The sequence below is a fragment of the Scardinius erythrophthalmus genome (genome assembly GCF_964197995.2).
Source record: "Scardinius erythrophthalmus genome assembly, chromosome: 3".
Classification (NCBI taxonomy): domain Eukaryota; kingdom Metazoa; phylum Chordata; class Actinopteri; order Cypriniformes; family Leuciscidae; genus Scardinius; species Scardinius erythrophthalmus.
Genome location: NC_138223.1, coordinates 43,224,512 through 43,235,831, shown reverse-complemented (window position 1 = coordinate 43,235,831; position 11,320 = coordinate 43,224,512). Strand labels below are relative to the sequence as shown.

At 38.3% G+C, this 11,320-nt stretch overlaps 2 protein-coding genes across 3 annotated transcripts in view; both read left to right on the top strand.

Moving 5' to 3' along the window:
- The first annotated feature begins 624 nt into the window (after positions 1-624).
- Positions 625-9,063, top strand: LOC308688856 (uncharacterized protein). Its single transcript, XM_081362292.1, has 10 exons — positions 625-793; positions 862-892; positions 2,163-2,576; positions 3,271-3,915; positions 4,942-5,001; positions 5,113-5,201; positions 5,722-5,780; positions 5,858-6,009; positions 7,111-7,248; positions 7,398-9,063. The coding sequence occupies exons 1-10, from the start codon at positions 734-736 to the stop codon at positions 7,766-7,768; spliced, it is 2,019 nt and encodes a 672-aa protein (XP_081218418.1). The 5' UTR covers positions 625-733; the 3' UTR covers positions 7,769-9,063.
- elmod2 (ELMO/CED-12 domain containing 2) overlaps positions 9,046-11,320 on the top strand; it is a 10,672-nt gene continuing 8,397 nt past the window's right edge. Inside the window, exons 1-4 of one of the 2 annotated variants that reach the window (XM_081362293.1) lie at positions 9,046-9,105; positions 9,711-9,858; positions 10,683-10,711; positions 10,850-10,947. In XM_081362293.1, coding sequence (XP_081218419.1) covers positions 9,064-9,105; positions 9,711-9,858; positions 10,683-10,711; positions 10,850-10,947 — 317 coding nt within the window. In that variant the 5' untranslated portion in view covers positions 9,046-9,063. Of the gene's footprint in view, positions 9,106-9,163; positions 9,620-9,710; positions 9,859-10,682; positions 10,712-10,849; positions 10,948-11,320 lie in introns of those variants that run through there. The other variant, XM_081362294.1, reaches the window with a different exon arrangement.

Here is an 11,320-nt window from a genome sequence, read left to right as displayed (position 1 = left end):
ACAAAGGAGAATTTATATCTATTTGTTTTGACGGATGGCTGACTAAAACGGGAACCAGAAGGCAGCATCGTAAATTCTGCATGTAGGCTATCAGACATGGATTCAGCCTTTTTAAGTACGTGTCTACTATTGTACAATTCGGTTAGTGTTATCTGCTGAATCCCGATGATTTTGCTGCTAACTTTATTTACCTTCATTTCAAAGCAGCTTTACAGAAAGTACCAGAAAGTGCACGTCCACATTACAATTTAGAGTGAAGTTATGTATTGCAGAAATGTACATATACAAAATCACAGGTAGCAAAAAAGGTATTCAAACATAATTTAATGCAAAAAAAAAAAAAAAAAACTTAACAAATATGACATTTAGAAAAATATAGCATTGGTACATTGATTCAGAGTTTGATTCTTATTATGCTTACGTTATCATAGCAAAATGTTTAGGAGGCTATTTCACGTGCTATTTTTAAAAGTGGGCAGAATACGGTCAGGCAGGCAGTATGTACAGTACCAGCACTTTCAATTCGGCACGGCCAACCTGAATTTATCTACGTGATCGAGCAGCGCCCTCTGTCGGATCTAGAGAGCGTCGCATGTCATTACGTCATGCGCGACAGGTAAACTTATCTCATTAACTGCAGATATAATACAGGTGATGCTTGCAGCTTCTTCCGTTTATGTTTTAAAACAAGCAACTGATAACAACGTAGAAAGTTCACGATCATAATTCTGAAATGACTAGATATAATCTTCTGATATTAATCTATTTGACGCGTTTGATAAACAGTGCTGAGGTGAGTAACTCGTCTTCATAAATCATCTGATCGCTTCACATCTCTCTCTTACTCTCTGTTTTTGGCAGATCAACAGAAATGACGGCCAAGCATCCGCAGGTAAACAACATTTACATGATAAGTATGAAAACTTTTTACACAAATGAAAAAAATGGAACTCTTGCTTTAGACTTAAAGGATAGTTTAACCAAAAATGAAAATTCTGCCATTATTTACTCACCCTCATGTCGTTACATACCTGTAAGACTTCTCGTTCATCCTCGGAACACAAATGAAGGTCTTTTTGTTGAAATCTGAGAGATCTCTCCCTCCTTTGATAGTCTACGCAACTATTTACCACTTTAATGCATAAGAAAGTTCATAAAGAGATCGTAAAACTAATCCAGAATTGAGCAGTTTAGTCCAAATTTTCTGTAGAGACAGGATCTCTTTATATGATGAACCGAATTTAATTTAGGCTTTTTATTCACATATAAACATTGATCAGCAAACATAAACGGAAGTTCAAACTTGCTGCGTAACACGAGAATGAACCTCATTGGTTCTCGCACGTCGAGAGAACCTGCTCGAGCTTCTGATGTGTGAGTTGATGAATGTTTAAACGTGAATAAAAGCCAAAATTCAATCTGTTCGTCGTATAAAGCAATCGTGTCTCATCAGAAAATTTGGACTTCGACTAACTCATGAATTCATATGGAATTGAGCTGTTTAATATCAATTCAAAGGTTTAGTTGCGTAGCCTGTCAATGGAGATAGAGAAATCTCTCAGATTTCATTAAAAAGATCGACATTTGTATTCCTAAGATGATCGAAAGTCTTATAGGTTTGAAATGACATGAGGGTAAGTGAGAATTAAAAGTTTTAGTTGAGCTAAACCTTTAGCATGTTTATGGTGTCCTCCTGGATTTCCAAATTTTTGATGCAAAGAACCCCCTTCCTAAAATATACAATTATTTAATAATGACCATTGTGTGTGACGTTATGGTAAAGCTAAAAGAAATTATAAAATTAAATGTTAGGGTACTATACGGTTATCCGGACCACATGTGATGACCTACCCCAACCCCGCCCCTAAACCTACCCGTCACCGGGGTTGCGACCAACCAAGAGCGGTTGTGGTCAGGTGTGGTCCGGATAATCGTATAGTACCTTATTACTCTTTAATGAAAATATTTAGATATTTTGGGGGATAGGTGTGCTCATCTCTCTCTCTCTCTCTCTCTCTCTCTCTCTCTCTCTCTCTCTCTCTCTCTCTCTCTCTCTCTCTCTCTCTCTCTCTCTCTCTCTCTCTCTCTCTCTCTCTCTCTCTCTCTCTCTCTCTCTCTCTCTCTCTCTCTCTCTCTCTCTCTCTCTCTCTCTCTCGTGTCAGGTGGAGGGCGAGAGCGATACGCCTTCTATGCCCTGCGGAGCTGCCATCAGGTCCTGCACGCTGACAGCGGTGAGTTCTTCTCCCCCGACTACCTGTGCTCAAACCCCGCCGTGTGGTGCAACTGGACCATCCAGGTGCAACCTGGGAAGCGTGTGGAGCTGTACCTGGAGGACTTTACATCCCCGGACTCCTGTCATCTGAAGAGCGATCAGATCCACCTGGATGAGTCTCCATCGGCTGCGGGGGGGCAGAGGGTGTTGGAGAGGTGCTGGATGAAGGCCAGGTACACCTCGGTGTCCAACACTGTCCAGGTGGTGCTGCTCATCGATGGGGACCCCCCCGCCCCCTACCGGGGCTTCTACGGACGCTATAAAGCTTTCGGACCACTGGATATTCCTGATCTCAAGAATGATGGTGAGTGAGTTTTTTTAATAAAACGTATTATTAATTATATCTCACATATACACACACACACACACACACTCACTCTCTCTTTCTAGAATTTAGTGCTGTCAAATCGTTTGTAAGAATATAATAGGCTATATGTATATCTTCTATATCATATACTATACATTTACTATCTATCTATCTAATCCACTGTAATATTTCCTCCATTTAAAATATTTAGATAATTTTGGGGCTAAATGTGCTAAAATCTCTGCTATCTTATTCTTATTTAAGATTATTACTTTTTGTATTAACATTTTGTATTTCTAAAAATATATATTTATTTTTATAAAATATATATTATTTATATACTTATATATATTATTTCCTCTTCAATTTTATAAATAAATAAATAAATATATATATATATATATATATATATATATATATATATATATATATATATATATATATATATATATATATATATATATATATTTATTATTATTATTATTATTATTATATATATATTTTTTTTTTTTTATTTTTTTTTTTAGAATATATATATTTTTTGTGTGTTTTTCCTCTTCAAGGAAAAATAAATACATGTATGAAGGTGAGGTTTTGTTTATGTATCTTTTAGTAGACTGGTGTGTACCACTGTGTACCACCAGCTGACACCAGCTGCATTCTGTGTTTCTCTTTACTGACATTTCTATAGACAGAAGAGGAGGTGGAGAAACGGATGCAGTTACAGATGCTCCTCCAGGTCTGAACGACCAAACCACTTCTTCTGGTCTGACCGGGTCAGGGACGTTCGGAACCACTTCAGTAACTAATGAACTCCATTATGGGAAAAGGGAATCCTGGGAAAAGAATCCCGGGGATTCAATTACAGATTCAGCTCCTCGCGTTCTAGCGTCTGGTTACAACGGTGAGGTTTCATCTGATGATGATGCATACTATGATGATAATTTCTATGTAACGTCACAAGAAGGAGCTGGTCGGTGGGCCCCTGAGACCCAGCAAAACCAACCGGGAAGTGGACCGTCTCGAATCCGCTCCAGATACCTGGCTGCTCACACACACCTCTCAGACACACACACTCGCAAGCCACACATCTGGACCGAAGCTGTTAAACCCTCCGCTCGCTCTCCGTCTGCCATGCGCAGGAATGTGGACGCACAAGCACACGGTTCTGATGAGACCGAGCCGGACAGAGCCAAAATGGTGTCTGATGTTGGGGAAGTGAGGTGGGTGAGAGTGGGACAGCGGGATGATGGGGAAGACGTTTCTTTGGAGATGACAGGGACTGAGAGCGGTGTCACACTGGACGCACAACCCAAATTACACCGCAGACCTAAAGGTGCAGTTACAGCCTTTACATTTAAAAAGCATTTACGTTTGGCATAAAGAGAGACTCTATGACCATCGCTGGGGATTTTTCCTATTGTAATTATTTTCATGACAATCAAGCACACCAACATTTTCTAATTACTTAAAGAAATTAAAAATGGCCTAAATTATTATTATTATTCATAGGGTAATATCAACTATTATACTATTAATGCTTATAAAAATTATTATTATTGTTAATATTGCATAATAATAATAATAATAATACATATTTATGTAATGCAGGATTTTGTGGAATATTATTATTATTATTATGCATGGGGTAATATTAACTTATTTTATGAATGCTTATAAAATAATTATTATTGTTAATATTGCATAATAATAATAATAATAATACATATTTATGTAATTCAGGATTTGGTGGAACTATTATTATTATTATTATCCAAGGGATAATATTAAAATTAATGAGGTTATTAATATATAAAAAGTTATAATATATATCATTGTCATCTGAGGGGTGTTTTTTTTAATGATTTAATGTTTAAAAATGTTTGAATTTATAATAAAAGTAATAATCATCCAAGAGGTAATATTATTTTTTTTTGTTAAGTATTATTATTATTATTATCATCATCATCAAAGGGGTAATATTAACAATATTAATTGTTATTAAAACAATTATTAAAAGTTATTAAAACGTTAATAATAATAATAATAATTATTATTGTTGTTATTATCATTATCATAATCAAAGAGTACTAAGTACTAAAGAGTACTAACTACTAAGTACTAAAATACTAACAATATTAATGATTTTATTAGAACATGTTTAAAAAGTTAATAATAATTATTATTAATAATTAATTTTATATTTTCATTGTCATCATTATCCAAAAGGTAATATTAACAATATTAATGATTTTGTTTAAAAAAAGTTAGTTATAATAATTATTAGTTTTAAATATGACCTAGACATTTTATCTTTACCTTGTGTTTTCTTGCATTAACCGTTGTTTCCCTCCATCCACAGAGAAAGCTCACTACCAGCAGACCTCAGGAAATGTCACACACTACAGTCATTTACCTGGCGGTGAGGATGAGTACCACATTAACCTCAACATCCAGCTGCCACTTACAGTTTATCATTAAAATCAAAATAACAAAGTTATATATATTGCTGTAACATCATCTGTCCAATCAGAGCTGTTGTTGGAGGCAGGTGTCGAGGTCCGTCTGGAGCCTGAACATCATGAAGAATCCTCTTCCCTCAGTTCTGCTCTCGAGAACATGGTGATGCTCAGTGTTATGATTCCTTATGTGACCCTGGACCACAAAACCAGTCACAAGGGTCAATTTTTTTTAAATTGAGATTTATAATTAAGCTGAATAAATATGTGTGGTTTGTTAGGATAGGACAATGTTTGGCCGAGATGCAACTATTGAAAATCTGGAATCTGAGGGTGCAAAAAATCTATTGAGAAAATCGCCTTAAAGTTGTCGATTTATGTTGGCGATTGTGCTGCATTCACTCACAAAAAATCTTTTTTTTTATTATGGTAGAAAATTAACAAAACATCTTCATGGAACACAATCTTTACTTAATATCCTAATGATTTTTTGGCATAAAAGAAAAAACAATAATTTTGACCCATACAATGTATTATTGGCTATTGCCACAAATATACCCGTGTGACTTGTGACTGGTTTTGTGATCCGGGGTCACATAAATTTCCTAAATATTGCGATTCCCTTATATATTTAGAATATTGTTGTCAATCTGGCAACTTTTGGCCTCAAAATTGGTTTATAGATACGAGAAGCGTGTGGACGTCTCACCCTGAAGAGCCTGGACTTCAAACGACTGAAAAAGTGAGCACTTCCTGAAGCATGTTCACTGGGAGGCTCTTCTAGATCAGCTGACAGACTGTCCATGGGTTTGTTTGTAGGTTGAGTTCTGGCGTTTTCTTCATCGTGTGGCTGAGGTTTCAGAAGGCCACTGTAGGGGATCTTCAGTCTCGTCTGCAGGAGCTACAGGACAGAACCATCAAATCTCAAACCAGCAGAACTCAGGGCGTCATTGCATCGGTCTCCACTGAAGGTGATCGCACCTCTGTGCTTTCAGAAACCTTGCTGTGACCTCATACTAGACAAAGAAACATCTCTCACACTCACTCTCTCGCACACTCGCTCTCACACACTCACTTGCTCACACACTCACTCGCTCACACATTCACTCACACTCACACACTCTCGCACGGACACTCACTCACTTGCTCTCACACATTCACTCACCCACACTCACACACTCGCGCACGGACACTCACTCGCACGCACACTCTTGCACACTCACTCGCACGCACACTCAGACTCACTCGCACGCACACTCACGCATTCACTCACATGCACGCACACTCTTGCACACTCACTCGCACGCACACTCACAGACTCACTCGCACGCAGACTCACTCGCACGCACACTCACGCATTCACTCACATGCACGCACACTCTTGCACACTCACTCGCACGCACACTCACAGACTCACTCGCACGCACACTCACGCATTCACTCACATGCACACTCACTCGCTCGCACACTCACACACTCGCAGACTCACTCGCACGCATACTCACTCGCATTCACACTCACTCAAGCACACTCACTCGCACGCACTCACACACTCACTCGCACGCACACTCACGCATTCACTCACATTCACACTCTCGCACACTCACTTGCACGCAGACTCACTCACTCGCACACTCACATGCTCGCACACTCACGCATTCACTCGCATGCACTCTCGCACACTCACTTGGACGCACACTGTCACACTCACTCACTCGCAGACTCACTCACACACACTCACTCGCTCGCTCGCAGACTCGCACGCACTCACACATTCGCAGACTCACTCACTGGCACGCACTCACACGCTCGCATTCACTCACTCGCACACTTGCACACTCACTTGCACGCACACTCACGCATTCACTCATTCGCGCACACTCGCACGCACACTCAGACGCACTCGCTCGCACACTCACGCACGCACGCACACTCGCACGCACACACGCTCGCACACTCACAGATTCACTCACGCACACTCACTCGCTCACACAACCTCATAAGACTGCATTTAAGAACTAGTCTAGAGAGGTAATCAGTCTGTCAATTTCTGTGCGTGTGTGTTTGAACAGACATCAATGAGTGTGAGACACAAATGGTGGTGTGTGACGCTCACGCCGAGTGTGTGAATCAGTTCGGCTCGTACTCCTGTCGCTGTCTCCATGGTTACCGCAAGGGAGCGAGCGTTTGCGCGGCATCTGACGAACCTGGTAAGAGACTGATATTCAGAAGTTTATATTGACAGGCCCACACTGTTTATGGGTGATCAGTCTGCTCTCATATTAAATTAAATATTTTCCCAAAAACTGTTCTCTGATTGCCTTTCATAACTTAATTTTCCTCTCCACTCACTTTCTAGACTGTAACGAGACATCATCTCCCACAATCCTCCGGGGTGTTTACGTCATCTGTGGCCTGCTCGTGTTGCTCATCTTGCTGATACTGTTGGTGATCCTTTATCTGTACCGTCGACACTTTAGGGCGGTGTTTCTGCTTCGCTGTAAGAGAACTAGCATTAGCAGTGTCGTGAATGCTGTCGCTAATGGCGATGACAACAATAACACAGGAAATGATGACAGCAGATCATCCAGATTCCCGCCTCCACCTCCACCCATGAGGATCCCCAAAGATGGTCCCCGCTCTCTGGACCTGCCATTATTGCGCTTCAGCTCGCTAGTGCCTCCTGATGGATTTGGAAGTAAAATACATGCAGAGAAACACCAGTTTTGAATGTTACGGTGTTACTCTTGTCTGTCACTAAATGCACTGCACTTCACAGGGGGTGTGACTGGTCTGATTTGTACTAGTGAGCTATTTACTTTTTCCATGTATGCTTTTTTTCCTGAGTTTATAATTCATGAATTATTTTGGTAAAAACATGGTTTGTTTGGTCTGTTCTTGTATTTTTGTTCACAGAAGACTTCTCACTCTAAAAAAATAGAACTGAATAGAACTAAAAAGTGCTTTCTGTACTTTGTTGTTTTCAGTGTTTGGGTTACGTAATCAGATGACTTTTTTTTGTAACAATGCAATGCTAAAATTTTGTAAAATTAAGTAGATACATTTTACCAGTAATGCTCAGTTTATACATTTTTCATTAGCTTAAATTGCTTTTTGTAAGTGCAGTCTCAATTAAAATATATTTGGATATTCAAAGGATGTGGGAATATGTTTTCAACAGCGTCTGCTGTAAAAAGCTCAGAGATTCTGGCAAGCCACGTTATCTTAAAATGTTCCCAACGTTACTCATTCTAATGGCATTTTTGGTAATAAGAATTAAATTAGACAGCTCTACAATTCAATTCTTATTAGTAACAATTATGATTAGAGATACTTCAAATTCAATTACCAGTAACACATCCTATTAGAGATCTCTTCTACAAATACATTTTTGCTAGTCATGTCTCCATTGTCTTCCATTCATTTTTACAGATCTCTACAATTCAATTCTTAGTTACCATTACAATTAGAGGGCTCACTAATTCCATTTTTACTAGTCAAAGAAAACGCATTAAAGATATATATAATTGCAGAGCTCTGCAATTGCATTCTTACTAGTTACAACTGAATTTGAGCTATCTAATTTAATTCTTACAAGTAAAAAGCAATTAGGCTACGACTCGCTGGGAACATTTTAAGCTAAAACGGCTTGCCATACTATTTATAATTTTACTTTGCTCACGTTGTCTGAAATTTTTTGTCTACTGAAATTTCATGGAAAGATTTTTTTGCATTGTTTTGTCAGCGTAACAATCCAAAAACACATTAAATAACAGTACAGCCCACTGAAGAGATTCATGTCAATCTTACATTCCCTTTGAAAACCAAAGATGGCGCTGCTGTGAATAAGGTCTAGATCAGTGATTCTTACTCTTAACATTTTCAAACAGATAATTGTAGTTTTTATATAAATAACAGAATCTAAATGATCTATGTATATGATATATTAAAGGTTAAATTAAATGTTTTGAGAACAAAAACAGACTTGTCGCAGGCTCACTTGCGCCCTCTGGGTTATTCTGCGCATGCGCAAGAATCCGAATCATTTCCGGGCGAAGTGGCTGCTAGTAAGTGCGATCCATACAGTTACTGCACTTTATAACATCTTTTAATTCATAGAATTAAATGCTAGAAAAAGCAGCGACTCAACGTGAAGCAGTATAAACGGAGGCATTGTCGTGAACTGCGTCATTAGTTGAATTCACGCGGCTTATTTGTGTTTTTGATGGCCAATTTATGTCTCGTGCATGAACAACCTGTTGTGTTGTCCGTCTGATATTCTTAAAGCGTAATTTTTAGATTATGTATAAGCTATATTAGTCATGTAGTTGAGAAGTTTGTGTGCTCTGTGTGAGTTCTGAGGGCTGATTTGATGGTGGACAGTGTCATGTACAGATCTTACTGGCTAATAGATTACTAATAATGCTTGTTCCTAGCAGAATGCTTGTTGTTTTGAAAGAGTACAAGGATCAGCAGCTCATTTGCATTGAATGAAGTGTACATTATTCATGTGTAGACATAGAGACAGTAGAGCTGTGTGCACTTCATTCTAAGAACATGCATGAAAAGTGTCCATCATGTGTACGTTGCATTTCTGTCTCGTGTCCAATAATGCATGTGGGAGAAAGTGCAGTAGTTGGACTAAAACTAACTGATGATGTTTGTGTTTCAGAGGATGTTGGGGTATATCTGGCAGTGTTTCTATTCCTCCTGTCTGCGCTTCTGGCTGAAATGGTTCCTCCGGATTCTCACTGGAAGATGCGAGTTACAGCGCATTTGTGCCCGATGCAAAGCTGGAGCTCTGAGGACATCACGGATAGGTGACGAGGACTTACTTATGCCTTAAAGTTAATGTATGGGAGAATAAAGGGATGGTTCACCCGAAACGGAAAATTCTGTCATTAATTGCTCATCCTCATGTTGCTCCAAACCTCTAAGACTGTGAAACTTTCATTCATCTTCCAAACACAAGATCTTTTTGATGAAATCTGACAGCTTTCTGTCCCTCCAAACTACCACTTTAACGCTTCAGAAAGTTCATAAAGAGATCGTAATGTAATCGTCAAATGTAATCCATATGAATTTAGCAGTTTATATGAAAGATTTATATGATGGACAGATTTAATTTAGGCTTTTATTCACATATAAACATTCATCAGCGCACACGTCATGGTCGCTTGGCGTGCGAGAACCAATGAGGTACCAATATGTGAATAAAAGCCTACATTAAATCTGTTCATCGGATAAATCTTTCACTCTTCAGAAAATGTGGACTAAACTGCTAAATTCATATGGATTCGTTTTACGATCGCTTTATGAACTTTTTGAAGCGTCAAAGTGGTAGTTGCGTAGCCTGTCAATGGAGGGACAGAAATCTCTCAGATTTAATTAAAAAGATCTTCATTTGTTTTCTGAAGATGAACGGAAGTCTTAGGTTTGGAACGACATGAGGGTGAGTAATTAATGACAGAGTTTTCATTTCACTATCCCTTTCAAGGTATTGTTTAACCAAAAATGTGAGTTGTGTTCATGCAGTGACCTGTTTGTAGTGATTATAATTGGATGAAATTTGTTCTTTTAAGATAGTATTTTTGATTGCCACGCATCACTTTTGCAAACCTGTCGTTTTTGCCTTTCTTTGTAGAGTATTCTCTGAAGTCCTCCAAAAGCAAGGTATGTGTAAAGACAAGATGGCCGCTTCAGCACTTTATCTGAGTATTAGCTGAACATTGATGTGGACCACAATCTTTAGTCAAGATTGATCTGATGAACTCGCTTTATAGTGCACTCTAAACGTTTGTGTTTGATCAGGTATTGCGAGCAGCTTCGTCTTTGAAGGAGAATGATTTGGAGGACCATCTGGCTCAAATTATCCGGGAAAAGAGACTCAAGGAGCAGAAAGATCCTACGTGAGGCTCTATTAAGATTGTGTTAACTTCATTCAGTTGGGAAAATAAACTTAAAAGTAAAGATATTCACATTTTTGATGTTGTTCACAATATGCGATTATCTGTTGTTGTTGTTGTTGTTGTTTTTTAAATCTTATTAATCTTTCACACCAAATTTATATATTTACTCTGAAATGGCATAAACTGTAATTTTTCTGATTATAGGAAACATCATTTTGACCAAATAGCCTCTGTTGCCAAGTTTGTTGCTAAATGTTAATGTAAGATTTTGTTTTTAACAGTATATTTATTGTTAAGAAACTTTTTTTCCTTTTTACAAAATACAAATTACACATTACAAAAAAAAAATCATCCTTTAATCTGAAATAATATT